The sequence below is a fragment of the Trematomus bernacchii genome, unplaced genomic scaffold (genome assembly GCF_902827165.1).
Source record: "Trematomus bernacchii unplaced genomic scaffold, fTreBer1.1, whole genome shotgun sequence".
Lineage (NCBI taxonomy): Eukaryota > Metazoa > Chordata > Actinopteri > Perciformes > Nototheniidae > Trematomus > Trematomus bernacchii.
The window spans coordinates 8,239,983-8,263,049 of NW_022988098.1; the positions used below are offsets into that span (position 1 = coordinate 8,239,983).

General features: G+C 39.0%; 2 protein-coding genes across 2 annotated transcripts in view; both read left to right on the forward strand.

Moving 5' to 3' along the window:
• Positions 1–12,315, forward strand: part of LOC117475609 (integrin alpha-5-like) — a 67,692-nt gene extending 55,377 nt beyond the window's left edge. Inside the window, exons 21-30 of the mRNA XM_034121913.1 lie at positions 725–817; positions 1,877–1,956; positions 2,527–2,607; positions 2,718–2,823; positions 3,670–3,828; positions 4,289–4,393; positions 9,640–9,753; positions 10,537–10,638; positions 10,753–10,875; positions 11,576–12,315. Coding sequence (XP_033977804.1) covers positions 725–817; positions 1,877–1,956; positions 2,527–2,607; positions 2,718–2,823; positions 3,670–3,828; positions 4,289–4,393; positions 9,640–9,753; positions 10,537–10,638; positions 10,753–10,875; positions 11,576–11,659 — 1,047 coding nt within the window. The 3' untranslated portion in view covers positions 11,660–12,315. The remainder of the gene's footprint in view (positions 1–724; positions 818–1,876; positions 1,957–2,526; positions 2,608–2,717; positions 2,824–3,669; positions 3,829–4,288; positions 4,394–9,639; positions 9,754–10,536; positions 10,639–10,752; positions 10,876–11,575) is intronic.
• A 2,309-nt stretch (positions 12,316–14,624) lies between these two features.
• On the forward strand, positions 14,625–23,067 carry fbxo2 (F-box protein 2). Its single transcript, XM_034121507.1, has 6 exons — positions 14,625–14,774; positions 16,999–17,067; positions 17,639–17,765; positions 19,055–19,147; positions 19,653–19,791; positions 22,344–23,067. Exons 2-6 carry the CDS (start codon positions 17,031–17,033, stop codon positions 22,476–22,478), a joined length of 531 nt encoding a protein of 176 aa, XP_033977398.1. The 5' UTR covers positions 14,625–14,774; positions 16,999–17,030; the 3' UTR covers positions 22,479–23,067.

A 23,067-nucleotide genomic window follows, 5' to 3' on the forward strand; every position in this document is an offset into this window, starting at 1 on the left:
CCACTGTTTTGAAAATCTGCTCCAATGGAGGCCTCACTCCCTGGCTGTCACAATGTGTACACTTGACATTGTGCCAAACACCATTTACTGTAGACACTTTGATCCTCCCTATCGGTAACTATACGGATACAAAATACTATATTTTAATCACAGAACAAATTATTTTCTCCATCCTAAGTACAAAAAACACATGGCTTTCATTACAGTGTACAGAATGTTCGCTCTTGAAAGCAACGGATGTGGAAAACCCACATTGTGTACATTCCCAACAGTATTATTGCGGAATAAAAACACAGCATGAGAAATATGCCAAAAAAATAACAATACTGGATTAAAGTTGGGGCAAAAAACACAATCCTGTCTGTCAAAGGAAACATATTCCAATCCAACTGGATTGATATAGCACATTTAAAAACAACAGAGTTGACCAAAGTGTTGTACATCAATACATATATAAAAAAGCAGTATAAATACATTTAGACAAAACCGATAGGACAAAAAGAAACTAATGTAAAAGCACGAGACATACGTATAGCCCCAGACTGAAAACCCTCATACATGATGTAAAAACACAACAAAATAGAAAACCCCAATTTAGAAAACGTCTCATTGACATATTGATACGTCTCATTGACAAAACAACAGGCGCACTATTTTAGGCTCAGTGTTTAGTTCTCCAGTGATATTAATGTCAGAGCTTTTGATGTTTGTGTGTCCTCTCCAGAGCTTGACTCAGCTGACGTGCAGCTATGAGGCAGAAAACCAGACTCGCTACCTGGTGTGTGACCTGGGAAACCCCATGAAGTCTGGAACCAGCGTAAGAGCCCACATGTTGGCTTTGGCCTCCTTCAGTTTGTGTTTCTTAGAACAATTAAGTCACGCCAACTCGTTCTGGCAGAGAGAAATGCATCGGTTTCTAAAAGCAAGGGAATACTTTGGATCAAAATAAGAGTCAAGGCTCTGTTTGACTATTTATTATCTGTTTATAATAAGATTACAACTTTTCATTACCACCAATGAGGCCATTTTTTGATATTTAAGTTGTCGAGGAAATGTTGAAAATGATTGATGAATAATGCAAGACATCCGTTTCATTTTTATATCATGCACTGGAAAGAATGTTGCTCCAAAATGATAAAAACAATAGAACAAGTGAACATTTGCTTGGTTAGAGTTCTTGAATAAGACAGGATATTTAGATAAATGAGATCTTTAGCTGGTAAAACTTATTTTGAACTCTATCTTACTAGGATCAGTAAATGTTGTTACAAAACAAGTCTGAAATGCTCAAAAGTTTTCAGTTTTCTGATGTTAGTTGGTGATTTTCCAATAAGAATTTGTTGTAGCAGCTTAAGAAACTTGTTTAATTTGAGATACAACTCAAAATAAGATGTTTTCTAGAGTCTGGAAGTTGCATCGTCTAAAAACAAGACCCTATATCTTACTGCATTGTTACCTCTTCAGTTTCTTATATCGAGTGTAAAGACATATTCTGACTAGATATTAGACAAAAATACTTGGCAAGATTTTGAGTTTTTAAAGTGTGTGTATAGAGGCTTAGCCAACGCTTTAAGCCTCTGAGGATGCGCTAACTTGACGTTATTGACACACACATAGCTTGCCAGGTGAAAAAAAGTCCGATACAAAGTTTGCAGCTACAGTAAATATAGTCCATTTATTTCCTTTTACCGTACATAATATTACGGTTCACACAATACCTTAGCAAATGATTGTAATCTTGTGTTTGGCTTTCTGGCTGAACCTGAGTCCACAATCATTGGTTCCTACCTTTATACCACAGTGTTAATTGGCTCCTACAATGTGTTTTCATGTTTCTTGGATTTTTTTTTTACATTTTCTGTGCTTCATTTTCTAGTTATGGGCCGGCCTTCGGTTCACTGTACCCAGACTGAAGGACACTCACAATACTGTTCAGTTTGAACTCCAAATACGAAGGTAAGTCACTTCCTTATACAGTCCAGTTCTACGTGTTGAGATATAAGTTAAAGTTCTTAAGAGGTATTTCAGATTCTTTAAAGTGGGCTTTTATGTGGTAGTAATTCAAATTAGGTAAATTATCCAAAGTAGATGGCACTCAACATGCCCCAGTTTGGAGAGAGAGACAGGAGCATGTACTCCTAGGCTGGGCAATGTGTTGGAGCGCTAGCCAATAGAAACGCGAGTGTTACATAGTGATGTCATTATGTTTTTGCAGACGTAAACAAAGGAGTCCAATGGAGGTGTTTCCGACAGAGGACTGATATGAGAGAATAACACACTTATTCACAGTTAGATGAGGAGATTGTTACTTATTTATTCCATTAAATATATCCCTAAATACAGAGACAGTTAGCAAAATGACCCAAAACGAGGTGGAACAGCTAGCTGACTGTCTGATGTTAGCAACACAGACCTAGCAGCACCTCGCTTAAACATATCCAGGAAGGTCATTCTCTTTGCATATGCAGAAATATAACAGTTTGAACTGTTCTGTCAGTTTAATAACTTTATGTGTCTCTGTTATAGTAAAAATGTGAATAACTCAGAGAGCGAGGTGGTGCAGTTTGAGCTGGAAGTGGCTGCCAAGGCTGACGTCATTCTGCAAGGGTGAGGCTACAACACCCTCGTGAACTACATCATTACATTACCATTATATCATCTGGCTTATCATTGTGGTTCCTGCCCAAAAACAACCCCTCTGTGTTCCTCTGTTGCAGTGTTTCCCGCCCAGACAAAGTGATCTTCCCTCCTCCAAACTGGAAGGTGAGTCAGAGCCTGAGGGACGAGCAGGACGTGGGCCCAGAGCTGCAGCAGGTCTACGAGGTACACACACATTTATTAATGTTTTATAATCAGTACTGTTAGAAAAATATCACTGGCTTGAGCTTCAATCTCAGGATCCATGTATTTCTGATCCTCTCCAGAATGGAAGTAGTCATCACATACAGAGCATCAGCTAGTTCCTGAACAGTGTCCTTCACATGCTGATATACAAGAGAGGGAGTTACACAGACACAAGATGGAGGAATACCGGTTCTTCTAGGTTATCATACATCCTGTCATGTACAAAATACTGAGTTTTTTCTCAAAATGTTGGCTTTTTTCTGAAAATCTCAAAATTCAGACTTTTTCTCAAAATTCAGACTTTTCTAAAAATTCGTACTTTTTCTCAAAATACAGACTTTTTCAAAAAATCTCAAAATTCTCTCAAAATTAAGACTTTTTCAAAAAATTCTGACTTTTTCAAAACATTCTGACTTTTTGATCCTCCTTAGCGACGGTCTGTTATCCTTAGCAACGGTCTGTTTGCGAAAAATAACAACCAAGGGGATGTCCCAATTGACCAATCAGAACCAAGTATTCAACTAAGCCGTGTAATAAATGTGGTAAACATATCTTTTAAGGGACTATTAACGGACCTTATTACATTACATTACATGTTACTTGTTACACGCTTTTATCACTTACATACTCAATACTGTGGACAATCCCCACAGGAGCAATTTGGGGTGAAGTGTCTCAGGGACACAACGACATGCTGACTGCAGAGGAGTTTGAACCTGTGACCCCCTGATCCAAACACCAACGCACTAGACCACTACGCCACACGCCTCCTTATGAAACTTTTAATAATGATTCATTGTAACTTAAATTCTGTCTGTCTCTCAGTTGGTGAATAACGGTCCCAGTGTGGTCAGCCTCTCATCATTAGAGGTGCGTTGTCCTCTGAGGGCCCACGGACACGAGCTTCTCTACCCTGTGGAGTTCCTCACCGAGGGGCCGCTCAGCTGCTCCTCCAAACACACCTTCAACGCTCTGAAACTCAAGGTGAGGACGAGGACACTCTTTCATACTCCACGTAATTAATATTAATGATTGTGAAACAGGCAATTACACATAAACAACATCTAGTGCAAAATACAAAGTAGAGAAGCGTGTTTTTGGTCTATTTTTTATCCTCCTGCCTGAACAACATATTTTACAAAACGAATATATAGAAATGTATTTATTAGGATAAACCCCTTGAGATGCACCATCTAGTTTTCAAGGGGGTCCGAATCCACAGTAATAGTACATAGAAATTAATATAATTAACAATAAACAATAAAACTACAGTAGACATATCACAACTTGGTACATATTAGTATTTCATTTTAAATAAAAAATATTAAATGCACATACAGTCACGTAAAAAGGTAGAGGTACATGTCAGTCAGATTTGCTCTTGGGTTATTCTTAGCCCTAAATTGATGTTTGTTTATGACCATGTCTCTCTCTCTCTCTGCAGCTCCAGCCTGCAGCCGCTCAGCCCACGTCACTGAAAACCAGCCCTGAGCATCACATCCAGAGGAGGGAGGTGTTCAGAGATCTGCTCGCTGAACAAGGAAACCTGGTGAGACATCGTGAAAGACTAGGAAGTTCAGTTTCAAGCAAGAGCGCTGCTTTAATACCAATCCATATGCATCCACTGAGTTCATTATGAGGTTCAATTACTTCATATATTTCTAACGACACTTTCTCGTTTGGCATTGTACTGGTTTATCAATACAGTGTTGTCACAGTTGAGTTTTGTTTCATTCTTAATTTACACATATATTTGTACTATAAGATAAATCATTTGAAAGATAATATAAGAAGTACTTTATTGATCCTAATTTGGGATTTCTTTTTTATTTGGGACATTTTTGAAAGCGTGTATGAAGGACAAATGCATAAAAACCTCCTGGGGTTATGTAAAGTATATTAAAAGAAAAAGAAATCCTTAGCACAATGTATTTTAACTGTCAATACTTTGAGCCATGGCTAAAATAGAGACATACTTAAGCATATCAATTGATAACAATGCATCCCAAAAACTCCAATCTGTTACAAAAGCATAATGTATCAGTGAGAGTCATAAGACACACTCAAGGACACTCATTCATACAACATTTGAGCATGCACACCTACTGTAATTTACAGTGTCCTAGCATATACTCGTGATATGGCTTCAAGCTATTACAGGAAAATAAAGTTCAAACATGTGGTCACCGAATGAATGCAGCAGGACCAGGCATTCTTCTTCATGTCACAAGCTGGCGCCTACAATACCCACAATGCACCCACTCATTTCAACATTCTAGGGATGCATCATACGTAGTGGATAAATCGTTGCTGCTCAGCCTTGCTTCAAATGTTACATCCCAAAAAACAAAATGTCCCCATTGACCACCATTATAAGAGAGTCGTCTGCTATACTGTTAACGGTTTTAGGATGCCTCGAACTGCACATTCATTTCAATTATTACTTTTTCTATTTAACATTACATTACATTACATTACGGTACTTGTTACTTGTTAGACGCTTTTATCCAAAGCGACTTACATACTCAATACTGTGGGCAATCCCCACAGGAGCCATTTGGGGAAGTGTCTCAGGGACACAACGACTGCAGTGGGGTTTGAACCTGTGCTCCCCTGATCCGAACACCAACGCACTATCCACTGCGCCACATCCTCCCTAAATTTAACATTTAAGCCATGTGGGAACTTGTGGGTGGGGCCAGTGGGAGAAACTCCACTCCACATATTTAGTTGTCCTCATAACCAGGAAGAAAACCTGGAAGATAGACAACTTTTTTGTCGTATGGCAAACAAGCTATAATTGATTGGATTAAATAGGTGCCATGTTCAGTTCCAGTATCCAGTTCTTTCAATACATGGTAAAGATCAATCACCAATGCTGACTCTAGTGACATAACTAAAATAAATCCCTGTGGAGCCTCCAAATGCTTTTTAACACTTTCTACCAAATATGTTGTAGTATTCCTGTAGACAGATATGTTATCACTGTGAAGTTATTTTCTATGTTTCTCATATTCCCTTTTATTTGTTTGTCAAGCAATGGTTGTATTTAACACATTTAACACATTCAGCACTCTTGAATCCTTCAAAAAGTCTCTCAAAACTCACTTATTCACTCTAGCTTTCAAACTCTGACCCCCCTTTTACTCCGCACTTTGATTAGGACTACTGTTTTTGTTTTTTTGTTTTCTTTGTATTGTTTCTGTTCTGATTTTATGTAAAGCGTCTTTGAGCATTTGGAAAAGCGCTATACAAATCCCATATATTATTATTATTATTATTTAGCCTAGCTTAGCACAAACACTGCAAGCATGATGCAACTGTTAGCCTAGCTAAGGTAACACTGTATGTTCCAGATGCCCCAAAACCACAGTATTTTATTTTATTTATTCTACAAAGAATATACCTGTTTGCACTTAAAGGCATACCTAGTCCATTCAGAATGGTTAAGTGAGAAAATAACCAATTTCTGGCTGGATTTACCTTTTCTCCTCTAACTTCCTGAGCACAGTTGGTCCTTATTAGGATGAAAGAGTTGCCTCCATGTGTCCAATAAAGACCCCCAGGAGGTGTTTGTTTTTCTCTGTTTCTCCCCTCCATGACCCAGCATGTGGAGGGAATCATGGTGACGCTTTTCTTTCACCGACATACCACAACAAACGCTCTTCAATTGAGACTCTGGTGTTGGGTGTTGGGTGTTGGGTTGGGAGAGTGTTATTTCATTAGTGTGTGGCTCTCCCGAGGTGCTATGTGACTTTCATTCAGTTCTGTTCGCATTCATGGAGTACATTTAAACCAAAATAGTCCATTCAGATTGTGGGAAGACTAAGCACTGGCCTGTGACTTTGAAGAAGATTTGAGCTATAATGAGATTATCTCTTTCAACAGAGGAAATGGGACTAGATATAATGAGCTCTGGTCAACATCTCCTGCTGCTGCCGGCTGTAATTGTTTGAGAGATGAAGTTAATTAGGCTTGTGATATACTGAGTTCCTTTTGTGTGGTTTGCATCACCGACTGTAATGTTTGACAATTAATCTCTTATGGCATTCAGATGATCTTGAAATTGGACCAAATGACTTTCCTGCTGTCGTTCCATGCACGCAAACACTACAACTTATATAAAGCAAGCAAATGGAGGTCTTTTGAATGTCTGTTGACAAAGTAAAAGATGTCAGACTACGGTGAAACTGACGACAGATAGAAGCTGGAGGGAGGAGGGTCTCCAGGAAGAGACGATAAAATGTTCTTAAGATTAGATAATAGAGCACTGGCATCGTGAGGGGAAGTGTTGATCACTGTCTCAGAAATATTCAGATGTTCTGATGGCGAGAGTAGCCAAAATGCAATAATAAAAAACATTACAAAACCATAGTTGAACATTGAAAATGGACTTGTTACACAGCGTAGTAGAATACTTGATTCTGATTGGTCAATTTGGATATTCCACTTCTATTGTTTGTTAGCAGACTTTATCTAAGGAGGACGCTCGGATCAAAGGACTGTGCGTTCATATCAGCAGAAAGAAGTCCGGTCAATTTATCGTCAGCTTTAAAAAACAAAGATGAGTTTTCATTAACATAGTTCTTAAAAATGGATAAAGCAAGGGTTAACAATTCCACCCTGATTTCGGGAATACATAATTATATTTATCAGGCTATGATCGGCATTTGAACAAACGCCTTTGTAAAAACCCTAAGAATACATATAGAAATTAAACTAAATGTGTTTTTTTTAAGTTCTACTGAAGTGGCGATTAAGTAAGATGTATTTGAGGCCTATTGACAATATGTGTTGTCAACAGAACAATGTGTATCAGCCTGTTCTGAAGTGGACCTCCTTACCATGTATGGAAATCATAATTGTATACAACATCGTTCTGCAGAATAAGTAAGGGATAATGTGCAGCGACGCGGTCTTATTACATGGCCACATTCTCAACAAATAGACTCCCACTATTAATTGAAATGCTTTTATGGATTTAGAAAATGATTTTATTGATTTAAAAAATAGTTGTATGTATTGATTTAAATTGACATGCATCCGCTAAGGAAAATAGTCCGTTGTTACCGTTTGAAAAAAAAAAACGTCGCAACGCAATGGCAGGAAGGCGGAGCTTTTTGATTACAGATTTGAAAACATCGTTGCTTGCTTTAAAAGTAGCACAATTCATTATGTCAAACCTTGGAAAGTATCTAGATATCCTTGCCCTAATGCCAAAGTAACTGGCAACTGAATATGTGTCGCCGTTTGATGTCTATGTCTGGACCGCTGCGTAAAAAGGAGGGTGTCTGCCCGTTACTTCTCCGCTGTTTTCTTGTCGCTCTTGTCTTGTCAGTTAGACCAAACTGTATACAGTTCAATCGACCGGACTTGTTTGTGCAGATGTGAGCGTCCTTAACCTCTTAAGCACGGCGGTCCCCCCATTGGACCCCTCCCACCTTTTTGTTTTCGAGATAATGTCTCAGGGCTTCTTAACATTTATGAAACTATTAATGTGTAGCACCAGATTAACGGGAAGAATCTCAGCTAACTGAAGATATGAACCATTTTTACCAAAACAAAACACAAGTCTCATAAGAAGGGTCTAAATGACACCTGAGCGAAAAAATTCTAACGCACTGCGGCACACAATTCAAGATAAAGATACCCATATTACTTATCGTAGCTGCACATACAATATAGCCTATTAAAGCTGAGACTCCACTGATTATTTAGGTATAGTATCATCACTGAGCGATCCGAACTTGCGATGGGGGAAGCAAACACAGACATCACAACACGTACCTTTACGGAGCTTTTACGGCAGATCGTCTCACCGTAGCTGTCAATTAGGTCAAAAGACGTGTTCAATGGCATTAAAACGAAAAAAAAATGTCTACAACTGTTGATCCATAGGTTGATAATGTACCTGTACCTTTTAAAAAATTATTTATATTCCATAATTCCATTTTTTATGTAAAAATCGGAGCGGAAAGGTTAGCTGCTAATGGTAGCCACCAGAGTGTATGCAGCTTCCGGTTTGGTAACGCGTCACTCTCACTCCTTATTTGTTAACGTTTTGGTGTGTATATAACTTTCCCTCGATTCCATTGGCTCTAGCGGTTATAAAGAGATTTCATTCATCAAAATCGACCAAGGGGGGCCAGAGATAGGTCAAATCCACCCAAATGACCCCAGAAGTGGGGGTTTTTGGCTAAATCTCTCTAAAAAGGTCAAATTTCACTTGTTTTGCATCAATATTGATACAGGGTACTTATTATATGTTGTACTTTGGATTCCTAAAGCTTTTAGTCTACTAACCCATCATCCAAGGGTAGTTTTCACTATAAGTAAAAAAATATTTTTGGACGGACACTATAATTTACAGTTTTTTACTATGTAAAATCTGAATTTTCTTTAAAATAAAAAACATCTATATTGATTCTGACTTTTCTACATCCAACTCACAGGTTTATCATTACTTTGAGAATAAAGATTATTAATTTAACCCTTTTAGAAGGGAAGATATGGTCATTTGTTCTGGGAATGTCATTGTCGAGCCTGAGACCTGAAAAACAGGCTCAGGGTTTAAGAGGTTAACAACGGTCAATAAATCCTTGACAGCGGTCTGTCTGTTCTGGATTAACAACGTGTCACGTGTTCTGAATTGACCAATCAGAATCGAGTATTCAACTAAACCATGTAATAAACTGTGACAATTCATGTTGATTTGAGACTCCCGATCCAATATCTGAGTGTCATCAGTAGTGCTGAGTGTGCTGTGTTTGACTGTTTCTCTGTCTCTCTCCACAGAGCTGCTCTTCAGTGGAGTGCTGGCAGATTCAGTGTGATGTTGGGACGCTGGAGAGAGGAGCCAGCGTCATCCTGACTCTACGATCCAGACTTTGGGCCGAAACCTTCATCGAGGTGAGGCTACAGGAACTGTGCTGGGTCATGTTCAATCTGTTACAGTACAGGAACACTCCAAGAGGGAGACAGGGACTGTATGAGAGAAGCAACGTCTACAAATATGTGTTCCTATACTGCCCTCTGTTGGGAAGTACTAAGAACACACTAGGCTTACAAGATGATTCGATTTAAGGCAAGGCAAGTTTATTTATATAGCACCTTTCAACACAAGGCAATTCAAAGTGCTTTACAAAAATGAAAGACATGAAGAGCAGAAACATATTATAAAATGTCATTTAAAAATACTAATTTTAAAGCAAAGACAATAAAACATGAATAACAAAGGTACATGAGTTAAAGTGACAGTGCAGTGTGAGATACACACATCTGAAATGTTTAGGTCTGACTCTCAATCATTGCTCACTTTTTAGCAGAAATAGTCTTTCTTTCTTTCTACTTTATTTTTTAACTTATCCTTTAGTTATTTCAAGTGTTTCATGCTAAACGAACCCCCCTTTCGGAAATTCTAATCTGACCCCATGGCACCTTTTAGTTTTCGCAACATTAGTTAAGTTTAACTTGTCTTTCTAGGACTATTTTGGTATCATCTGCATATCATGTATTTATTTTTGCTATGTATATAAATGTCATGTTCTTAAATGTTGTATGTGAGGGACTACGGATGGAACTTAGCTCAAAGCTAAAATCCGGCATATTTACATTTGAAGCATTATTTGTTTAAAGTGCTGTTTTTTAAGCGCTATATTCATATTAAAATATTTGTGTTTTGCCGGTCCACAGAGGGTCTATAAGCAGTTTGTCCTGGAGTGCTCTGTTCACTACAAGGTGGACAAGATGCCTTATTCTATTCCTCCCAAATTCAAGCCATCAGGATCCAAAAAGGTAACTTCATCGGGTTTTTTACTGAACATTAGACATGTTTTCAATGGATAGTAACATGTGAAGGTGGTACAAATCTGCGAAGGCTCACACATGCTGTTGTTTCTTGTTGTTCAGGTGGTGATGGCTGTGATGTGGAACAAACCGGACACACCTTTCCCTGTTCCTGTGTGGATCATCATCCTGGCTATCCTGGCTGGGCTGCTGTTACTCGCCCTGCTCATATATCTACTATACAAGGTAACAAGCGGATATAAAACCCTGCTTATACTAGAAAATAGTGACTGACAGGTGTTAGGATATTGTTTACAGCCACGTCATGTACAGTTGAGGTGGGGATTAGATGGTTTTTACAACCTAAGATACAGTTCTACCTGTCATAGAGCCTCTGTTGAAAAAGGACTGCTTGGACACTAGACACCCAAAAAAAGAAGGAAAGAGATGCAAAATGACAACAAAGAGATACTACATTTTTCACAAGGATACACAACATTCACAGAAAGAGACACAAAACTGCCACAGAGGCAAAAACATTCACAAAGAAAGAAAAAAGGTCTTGACACTTTTGTGTCTGTTTTAATCACAAAACAAAGTTTCTCATGCAATTTCGGGTGTTGTACAACTCATCAGTGATGTGATAGACTATGTTTGAATTTTTCTATGAAAGCGTATTTAACTATTGTTCATTTTCCTCAGTAATGGTGTTTTAAAGGGTACTTTTTGTACAATGTGTATGGTGTGTTGATACGTGTGCGTATTGCATTTGATTTATTGACTAGTATAATCTTAAATAAGTCTTTAATAACATAACCCGCCAATGATCTGAAGGGAAAAGTCAGATTTGATTCATCTGACTCATCATCAAGTGTAATTGAAGTTAAACTCCTTTTTGTCGGATATATCTTTGTTCTGATCCTCCTCTCTCCATGTCTCCCTGCAGATGGGCTTCTTTAAGAGGTCCGATCCGTACGGTACCACCATGGAAAAGGCCCAGCTCAAACCCCAGGCCTCGTCTGAAGCTTAGATCCAAAGAAGGAGCCTCCCTGCTCCACACAACTGGAACCACCGTCACATTCCTGAAACAAACAGGGAAACATGCAGGAGATGAGCAGGAGAACCCATTCAAGAAGGGACTGTTATGGGTCACTGGACATGCACTAAAAAGCCACAGCAGGAAAGACTACAAAGGTCATGAGGTTGAAACGCACTGCTGTTTGGGACGTGTTGAATCAGAGCACGGTTTATCAAGCCTCTGCAGCAACAAGGACAGAAACGTCTCCCTGTGGAAAAACGATTTAAATGGAAAATACTCAGCGTGTGTTCCAGGAAACGATTATCAATACAGGAAGAAATGCAGCTCCAACAAAAAGCACTAACTCTACAGTATGTCCTCATCCCTGTTTAAAGCCATGTCTGCAATCCCAGTGTTGGAAACTTCCAGAAACGTCTGCCTTTGTATGGTTTATACACCACTCTTTATTTATGGCACAGTGCTGTTCCCATTGGTCGTTGAATGTTGTTCTGTACTGTCTGCACGACAATCCTGATCAAACTGCAATGTTTAACTTGAATTATTCCTCTCCCATATTGGGAGGTGTGTATTGTTATAATGTTCGTAATGTATTCATTGTGTTATGACCCGTTGGTGTTGTGGCCCAGAATAAAGCCTCTTTTTGTGTACCCATATACTCTCTTTTGTAAAGAACTATTCATATGTTGGACAGAGGTGGGAAGTAACTAAGTACATTTACTCAAGTACAATTTTGAGATACTTGTACTTTACTTGAGTATGTCACTGTCCTGCGTCTTTGTACTTCTACTCCACTACAATTCAGAGGTACATGGTGTACTTTGACTCCACTACATGTATTTAATACCTTTAGTTACTTTACAGATCTGGATGAATGATGTGAAATATAATCAAGTGTTAAATCAGACTGTAGTTCCACCTGGAGTAAATTCACAAGCTACCCTGCAGTATACAAAGTCATTCAAACTAGCTGCACCTTTACCAGCTTTGAGAACACTTTCATGATCAATCATTATAAAACATATCATATATATTATTCTGAAATGGACCAATCTGCACAACGACTACTTTTACTGTCGCTACTTTCACTATATTTTGATGATAATACTTTTCTACTTTTACTTGAGTAACATTTTGAATGCAGGACTTTTACTGTAACAGAGTATTCCTACACTCTGGTACTTTTTTTTACTCAAGTACAAGATCTGAGTACTTCTACTTTTACTCAAGTACAATATCTGAGTACTTCTACTTTTACTCAAGTACAAGATCTGAGTACTTCTCTCACTTCTGGTAATAACCTATTGATAAAGTATGCAATAACATGACATAGATTCAGATTTCTTGCAGAACTTAAATATTTGTGTTACCATTAGACATCAACCAAATTAACAATTTTCTACTATCAGATTTTGAGATGTTTATGTCAGATGTCTTAGTATATATCTTAGTTTATATATACATTCTATGAGTAAAACACATCATTAGTAATACCAAAAACGGTATAACTTTATTGCAGTGCATTACCCCCCTCTGCAGGTGATATATTGTATTGCCACTGTACTGCAGTTTTCTGATGTGTTCATGTGCCTTCCCAAATTGTAATACTTATTCTCTTGTTTACACTAATGTTTCTGTATCTTTGGGTTTATTTTTTATCAAAACTCATGACAGAAAACGTACGTATAAGCTTTGGGGGGGGCAAGTACTCACCTTATCTAAAAGTAGTAATACCATGGTAGAGCTGTGACGTAGAGCTGCATTTAAACTTTTAAATGCACCTTTATTCAACGAGGTAACATTTTTTTTAAAGTACAAGCATTAAAATGAGTTTAGATTACAAAAAGTAATAGTGCCTATCATGGATTGATGATTGCATGATTGGACGATTTATTAGCGTATTTTTTATCATTTTTATTGTCAAAATGTGTGGAGACTTTCACTATTTCTTTATAATTTTATTTTGAGTAAGGTTTAGAGTAACAATTTAATTGTACAAGCGCATATTCTTGAAATCCAACCTTAGATGTCCTCTGAAGTCTTTTTAATTGTAAGAATGTATGAGATAATCGGCAAGTGAAGCCTATGCGGAAGTGCCACAGCCTGCAGTTCATCAGGTGGCCTGTAGGGGGCTGGTTGCAGCAGGGAGCAATGTCCATAGATCCTCTTGTTAAAATGCCCAACTTTACACCAGAAATAAACATTTTTCTAGCCTGGTTCTCAAAACGAAATGATCTTTGTAGTTAGATAAGCCCCTTATGACAACTATGAGGCGGTGCATTTGTTCACAACTAATTTTAAAGTTATATGTATATGCTGTTTGTATTATTTTGAATTACTCAATCAATAGAGGGCGCTGCTTCTTCTTCTTCTTTGGACATACTGTACAGGACTTTCCCACTGTGTTTCTCTGCGTCACTAACGCGCCATAACAGCACACTTGATGTGAAGCTTCCTGATGAAAAAGTGGGACTTGTCAGAGGAGGTGAAAGAAAGCAAAGATATAGTTGCAGACACAAGTGCATTTGTGGAGACTTCATAGTTGTTGTTGTTGGGGGTGGCGTGTGGCGCAGTGGGCAGAGCGTTGGTGTTCTGATCAGGTTAAAACCCTGACTGCAGTCAGCATGTCGTTGTGTCCCTGAGACACTTCACCCCAAATGGCTCCTGTGGGGATTGCCCACAGTATTGAGTATGTTAGTCGCTGTGGATAAAAGCGTCTAACAAGTGACATGTAACGTAATGTCTACAGAATACAACGTTAGTACAGTTAAAGGCCTGCATGTGTCCTTTAGAAAGAAGAGCACTGAGGGTTTTATATTTGCTCTTACTGACATTTGTGCTGAGTGTGAGCATGTGTGGTTCTGCTGAGTTCTGCTGGATGGATGCTTTCCCTAACCTGCAGAGGGTTTTGTGTCTCTCCCTCCCCCTCTCTCTCACTGCGTATGTGTGTGTGTGTGTGTGTGTGTGTGTGTGTGTGTGTGTGTGTGTGTGTGTGTGTGTGTTCCCTGGCTATAAAGGCCTCACTGTGACGAGGGGGCCTCTGCAAAGGAGCTCAAGCGCAAGTGAGAAAAAGAGACGAAGGACAGAGAAGACTGCATTTCCTCTCGCTGTGAGTAAGCTTTTTTGTTTTCACACGGAGCAGAATGGGTTTATTTACAGTGGATCATGAGAGTATTTTTGCATGTACTGCGTATTTTATGCCTCTGATGTCAAGTCTGCAGCCAGGGAACATGACTCGGCTGTTTTTGTTTGGTGCCTTAGTGAGTAATGTTATAATGCAAACAAGAAACTGGGAGATGTTGTATGTTACTCAGATAAATACCTCCATGGCGTTTCCTTTAAAAATGTCCAAAACTGCTTCTTTTATAGGTTATTGTTGGTGTTGTGACCTTTATATATTCTTTGGGTGTGACTTTTTTAAAGTACACAAATAGTCTTTGCATTGACAGTAATTTGATGAGTAATCTCAGAAATGTAGGAATATTTTGAGTTTTCTGATCTTATAACAGAACACTTAGTGGTTTGAAGTGGTTATAGTTTTAAAAAAATGTGTAGGATCATTGTCAGAGTTGGGAGGGTAACCTTTGAAATGTATTCTGTTACAATGACTTGTAACCTGATCTGAGTATCAACATATATAAACAATGTACTTTCTTTTGGATTACCTCAATATTAAATGCAGTGCAGATACATACAAGGGAAAGGGAATATCAATAAGATGATTCTTACTTCAGTGTATTATGTAAGAAACCAAGATATTTAGGATCAAAGATGTGTCCTCTGCTCAGAGATTTTATTTATGTAATTAACCAAAGAAAGTGAAAACCATAAAGCAGATTCAGGCAGTAGAAGTATAGATTCACACTTAAAGTATTATCCTACAGAACAGCACAGTTTACAGAGAAGAGAGAACATCTGATGCTTTACAACAAACACTTCTGTATATGCTCTTAGGTTTTTACTAACAAGATTCAAGATTCAAAGGTTTTAATGGCAATGAAAATCTTCTGACCCGACCTCCTCCAACGATGCAACATACAAAAATACAAATAAAAGATTGTGCAAGAAGTCTAGATATGGTACAATTAAATACGGTTTATTACGGTGATAGTACATTTGAATTGTAACATTGTAATCCTGCTAGTTCGCAAAATAACAGTAATCTGATTACTCTTTTGTATGTAACTGTAAGGGAATCCTTTTGTTTGTATCCTGATTACATAATCCTGTTACATGTTATGCATTTCTCTTAAAGCCAGTTCATTTTAAGTACATTTCAGTAACACCTATAACCTCCTCAGCCTCAAAACAGCTCCTTAACCTCCTGCTTTCCACAGTTTCTATGGCAACACACGACCCCGGGTTGTTTTCATGCTGACTGATGTGTGTTTGATGACGGGTTGATCCTCTGTGATTCCTGCTATTCAGCATGTGCACAGAGAGGCTTTGGCCCACTTGTTGAGCAGTGAGTCAGCAGAACAGGGTATTAGTGTTCCACTTCTGTGGAGGTGACCCGGCCTTCATGGACTTTTACATTTAACCTTTTCAATGCTGCTGGACCAAACACCGTGTCTGTCAGTAAATACATTTGTGTGTCCAAATTCATATTTTTTCCCACGTAAGATCTCATCGTTTCTTTTGCCTTTAGCATCAGACAACCCTTGCATGTTTTGTGTGTTTGGGACATTAATAATTGAGATTAAAGGGCTTTATTATCATATGCACAATAGTTACAGTGTCGTATGCTCCTCCGACATGCAACATACAATACTCTAAACATGAGGAGAGAAAAATGACACAAAATAACAACAAAGTAGTGTAAAAGTTCAATAATAATGCCGGTAATTTGCAGGAATAATTTTGTTTTAAAGTGTTAATTGACTCTAAAGCAGTCGACTGTATGCCATTATGATCATATAATCCTTGTTTGAGACATTATTATTTAGCTTTATTGGCAAATGCTACTCCAAAAATGCAACAAACAATATACCTAGCATACAAATATATGAAAATAAATAGTGCAATAAAATAGTGCAATTGTCATAATGGTGCCAGTCAGTTGCAGGACTAAGACAAATATATATGTACATAGAAAGTAGAATAAATAATGTAAAATGAAATACTGTACAGTAGAACAAACACTGTATACTTTAATAAATAACACATGTACAGATGAACTGTGTATTATAAACAGAGTTCATGAGTAAGAAGTCTAATGTATGCTGTACAGGATGCAGATGGAATAAAGCAAGCTGTATCTGCATCCTGGGGATTGTCCGCCCATTAGAAACCGCAGTAGAGACACTTATTGATTTCATTTCCTGTTTCTTCAGCCCCGCCTCCTCCTCCTGTTCAAGCTGCAGTCATGGCCAAAAACCTGCTGAAGAACCCCAGTGGGGAAGGTGAGGGGCCATTTTCTTCGTCACAGGAGATATATCTACAACCATGTTATAAATCGGATGTGATGAGTGTTTTTCAAGAGTAAAAACTTTAATAATGAATACTAACTGGTTTGTTTGGAAAATGTACGTCTTATTAACTTCTCGACTTCTGTTAAACAGCTATTTCTATTGAGAGCATTTCATTGAGGATTAATTGAAAAGTACAAGCATTCAAATGTATGATTAGTATTGATCGATTGACTGATTGATCGATGGATGGATTGATGAATTGCGTTATCTATTTTTTGACTGATGAATTGATGCCTTGATTGATTGATGGATGGATGGATGGATGGATAGATAGGTAGGTACTTTATTGATCCCAATTTGGGAAATGCTTGCGTTGCAGCAGCATAAAAAACAAGGCAATGTATACGAGAAATTAAGACACTACAAATAAACAGTGGAAAATATTTCTGAAATAGAAATAAAATAGCATTAAAAAGTTAAAAATGGATGGATTGATGGATGGGTTGATTTCTTTTTAGAGTGTCTGCTCTTGGAATTGAACATTTGTGCATTTCCCTCCCAGAGCTTCTGGACTTCTGGGAGCTGACGGAGAACGGCGGGAGTCAGTGGAAAGTGGAGGAGATACCGGGAGACTGCGGCTCCGACTCCGGCCTCGACGGAGTGACCAAATACTTTGCAACCTCCTTTGAGTGAGTGTGTATTACTGTCTGTGTGTATGGCAGGGGCGGACTGGGGGGAAAAAGTGGCCCAGGGTTTAATTGACAGACAGGCCCACTTAATGCGCGGCATGTATCGGCCGGCCGGCGACGAAAGTTTGTTACTTAACAAAAAACCCTATGCATTTGATGTTATTTTGGACCATTATTCATATAGTAATCACATTACCTGAGCCCTTGAGTTGCCTAGAGCAAAAATAGTTACAGCATATATTTAGTGATTTTAATGTTAACAGATCATTAATGCAATAACATTTGGACCCAATTTGCCTGACTTGACACATGAAATAAAACATGGGCGTAGGAAGCATCCTCAATGTGGGTGAGACAATTTAACAGGGGATGTGGGCAGGTGGTGGACCTCACCTCCTCTGGGGTCCGGGGGCAAGCTCCCCCGGGAAGATTTTTTTTTAAATGTTGAAGTTAAATGCATCAATCTGGTGCACTTTGAGAGCAACATTAGGGACATCTCTCAACACCCATATGAAACAGAACTGTAAACAGATTTACTTTTTCTTTCAACATTTATTTGAACAGCAAGTGGAGGCAAAAGTGACTGCACCCAAAACAATAAACCTGCTAGCTAACTAGCCTAAACTCAGTAACAGAATGTGGGCAACACGTTCTTCTCCACAGCCGCACGACCTCTGAGTCAGACGTCACTTCCCCCTTTTCTATCCTACGGGTACAGCCACTCCCCCTGAACCCCGTTTCCCTGCCAGGGAGTGGCCGGAACACTTACAAATGTGGGCCGGTAGGATTTAGGCAAAAAAAAAAAGATGAATTTTTTCGCACAGCACCGGCCCACCGGGGTAACTCCCGGTATTCCCAATGGCCAGTCCGCCCCTGGTGTATGGTCATGTTTAAATACTGACAATTCAATACATCGCTCAACACCTGCCTGTATTGTTTTGTGTTCATTTGTTGTAAGTTGGTTCATGTTGTCCTCTTGGCCAGGTCGCTCTTGAAAAAGAAATTTTAATCTCATTGAGACTTTTACCTGGTTAAATAAAGAATATATAAAAATAAAAAAACACATCTTTACACTCTTATATTGATAGCCTTACAGTATGTGGACTTTTGTACTGTGTTTATAAGCTGCATTTTGTATTATCTGCTTTAAAAGAAGGACACAAAACCACTTCGGAACTATAACCCCAAAGATTCTGATAACCCTGATATAAGTCATATCTACAAATGTATATGTATGTAAGATAACCCAAGGTAAAATCTTCCTGTTTCTTAAAAACTGTGTTTCCTAGGCTGTGTCTAAAGAGGCAGGTGATCGACTTGTTGGCGGAGGATTACTCCAGCGAGCAGTTGGACGCTCAGCCTCCCGTCACCGTGGAAGACTGGTAAGAAAGAGTAGGAGTGATGCTCTTTACACACCTCCTGTAAGTGTGTGAGTGTTAGAAAAATATCACTCGTCCCCGGCTTGAGCTTCAATCTCAGAATCCATGTATTTCTGATCCTCTCAAGAATGGAAGTAGTCATCACATCCAGAGCATCAACTAGTTCCTGAACAGTGTCCTTCACATGCTGATATCCAAGAGAGGGAGTTACACAGTCACAAGATGGAGGAATATAAAGCAGTATTCAATGTTTACTTCAGATTAGCTCCACGTCAGAAATGATCATGCTTGTCATATGTCTATCTCCATAGAGGCTGAATCATCATGTTAATCACATAGCTATCATATGCCTAAAACAGTCCTGATGCTCTTCTAGGTAATCATACATCCTGTCATGTACACAGCTACAGTTGGGATACCTTTGTTATCATGTGGACTCTGGTATTGGAAGAGCACATTCAGTATTTTCTCAACACTAAGTCACTGATAATCAGGGTGTTTAATGCAGGTACTGTGGGAGGTCGGACTGCGGCTGCACGTACCAGATGACCGTGACTCTGCTGGATGAGAACCAGGAGGTCATCGAGCAGTTCAAACCTGATCCGGTGACCCATGACCCCGACAGTGACGAATGCTCCTGGAAACAGGTACACAGGGAGGAGGAGGATCTGTAGTGTATAGCAGAGGTGGGAAGTAGTGGAGTACAAATACTTCGTTACTGTACTTAAGTACATTTATTTGGTATCAGTACTTTACTCCACTACTTACTTTTCTGACGACTTTTTACTTTTACTTCTTACATTTTGAACCCAAATACCTGTACTTTCTACTTCTCACATTTCCCAAACAGGCTGGTTCCTTTAGTTTGAATGTGTGTTTGGTGGCGTGATCATTATTATTTAGAGTCATTGCGTGCCTATTGATTTGAACACGATCCGTGTATCCATCATTTCCTGGTCTTCTCTAAAGAAGAGGGACCAATGAAAACGTTGTCATGTTGCCGTTGTTCAGCATGGAAACATTCATTAGCTAACAATGACATTATTGTTCTATTAATATAAAGGGAGGTCAGGTACTCTTTAAAACAGCTGCTAGTTATGGGTACTTTTTACTTAAGTACATTTCAAAGCCCTCTTTACTTTTACTTGAGTAAAGAAGTTTAGTCAGTACTTCTACTTTTACCAGAGTATTTTTAAACACATATCTGTACTTCTACTTGAGTAAAGGATATGTGTACTCTTTCCATCTCTGGTATACAGCAGAGGAACTAAGGTCACAGAGGGACACAATCATTACTCACAGTTCAGTTTGAAACACATTGTCGATGGTAATGTTCATTCTGAAGAGTTGTATTTCATTCATCTGTCTCTTTCGGATGATTCTATAAGTACAATGCCATGTCATAAAATGTGTCGTGCATGAATTTCAACCGGATAGAGTTGTCTGTATTTGCACATAGCTGCTGTAAACTCATCAGAAAAGACGATTGACTCTGTTTGCTAACACTACAGCTTGCGATGAGATATAATGAGGTTGTGTTTTTGGATACCTTTTTTATAGATCCAAACAGTTTTGTCTTTTCCAGGAAACGTTGCCACAGAAACCCAGTGTATAGTATTTTAGGGGCATTTAGGGCATTATTTTTTGTTAAATTAGAGGTTTTATCTGCTCATCGACCTTGACCTCATCCTGTATTGGACCAGAGGCCTGTACTACGAAGCTGGATTTTCGCTTAGCTGGCTAACTTCAGGGAAATCTCGGACTTTCCGGTCCTACGACGCTGGTTCTCTTTTTAGCAGGCTAGATCTCCATGGTAACTTATGCTGAGCGGCAAACCTGCTCCGGAGCAGGTTAGGTGGCAGGCTAAGAGATCAACTCAGTGAAAGCACCGCCTGCTGACCAATCAGAGCTCCGTGTGCGGAGTTTAAAGCGATCAATTCATATTACAGGATAGAGGAAATACAGAAAAACTGCCGTTGCAGGAAAGACGGCCGGCCAAAATCAACTGACTGTGTGAACGTGAACATTAATAGAATATCCCCTCCCATCTTCAGAGCAATCTGACTATTATAATATTAGCGTTAAGAAAGCTTACTTAAATATCTGCCACAACATAAGTAACCGGATCAGAGTAACATTAAGTACAGTCCTGTGAGTGCAGACGTCGATGTGTCCCATTATCATTCATATCATATCACATCATAATGTATCATATATTTCCTTATCTGAGTCAGCTTCTTGAGCCGTATCTGGCCGTGCAACACTCACAGTGTCACATACTGTATGCAGAAGTATTATTTTAAGCAACACATTAAGTTGACGAAACACTCGAGTCAAATTCTCCTAATTAAAGTCAGATCGTGTCTTGGACGGGGCAGTGATTTCATAAACCTGTTAATGTACGCATTCAAACACTTTTTCTTTTACCAGCTGTATTCACCTTGCAGGTGCAGCTATGTGGCTTTTATCCTGGATAAAGTGTTTAAGTCATGGATGTTTAAAGTTTAAGTTCTTCATATTTGACTAATATTAAAGTTCACTTTTCATTCAGGAAGTATGACGCTGCGCTGTCAGTACGCTTGTCCATGTTTGAGATTGGTCGAATGCTCCAAATACCACCCCTTCCATGTGAACGCGCACCTAACTAGATAGGACACGGCTGGCTTGAGCGATCCACTTGATAACCAGCGTCGTAGTACAGCTTAGCCAGAGCGCGTATGTTTTGGATTGGGCCAACCGGCTAACTCAAACATATCCAGGTTAGGAAAATCCGGCTTCGTAGTACAGGCCTCTGGTCACTTTATAACGTCAACTGATATCCTCCTTTCAAAGTCAAGTCAAAGTCAACTTTATTGTCAATCTTTCAGTTTGTGTGTACAGACAGAGATCAAAATATTCCCACAATCCCGAATACAAAAACAAATATATATAAAAATATGTATGCAAATATGTATAATAACAGTCACTTCAATATCTTTGAGAACGTACATTACTGCTAGACTGTCCATAGCAGCATAACAAAAAGTGTCTGGTGCTGGATTTGTGCTGCTGCCATACTATTTATTTCTGCCATCACAGGGATCTGTCACGGGAACATGTTGTTTTTTTGGAACTTGCTGAAGCGACTGATGCTGCTGTTTTTCTCTCCCCCACACACAAGTCTGTATCACAGTGTGTTTTCTCTCACTCTGAACTCCAGGTCAGCCACACGTTCTCTGAGTACGGCCCTGGATTGCGTTTCATCACCTTCGAACACGGAGGACAGGACACAAAGTTCTGGGACGGATGGTTCGGAGTCCGAGTCACTGGCAGCTCTGTGACTGTGGAGGTCTGAAGGACGGGGGAAAGTGAAAGAGGAGAAGGGAACCAAGTAGTTATAACACTGGAAGGTAAAGGAGGACAGGGAACTGGAGTCATATAAGGACTCCAGGGAGGTTTCTAGGTTTCAATAGGACCAGCTTTGCCTTGTGCTAACACCTCGTTCTTAATGCTGTTAAAACAAACTGCTGCTATGAAGACTGCACTAACAAACTAAAACAGCAGCTTTACTAACTTTAAGATATTAAAATGACTGCTTGCAACACAGACATTATTATGGTCTGTTACAGTAACTACTACCTCTGCACAGTGACTTACTTTAGTGTTAATCTAAACCATGTGTTTGGTGAATAGAGGTGTAAATGATCAAGATATCGATTTCAAATTGGACTCTGAAATAAAATCTTAACTAAATAATTGCCTGTTTTGTCAATTTGACTGTTAGTTTTAAGATGTTATCGACTAAGAGACCCTTTTGTTTGTCCCAATAATGATTGCATTTTGACTGTAGATGTAAAATTGATTGACGTGTGGTCACGGTTTGTCCTCAATTATAATAAAACGGACCTTAGACGTTTCAAAATGTGGGGCTGAGGAAATGAAGA

Coding starts and splice junctions, on each gene's coding strand:
- fbxo2 (XM_034121507.1), top strand. CDS start 17,031: ATGGCCAAAAACCTGCTGAAGAACCCCAGTGGGGAAG. Junction 19,148..19,652: donor CCCGTCACCGTGGAAGACTG/GTAAGAAAGAGT, acceptor TGTTTAATGCAG/GTACTGTGGGAGGTCGGACT. Junction 19,792..22,343: donor ACGAATGCTCCTGGAAACAG/GTACACAGGGAG, acceptor TCTGAACTCCAG/GTCAGCCACACGTTCTCTGA.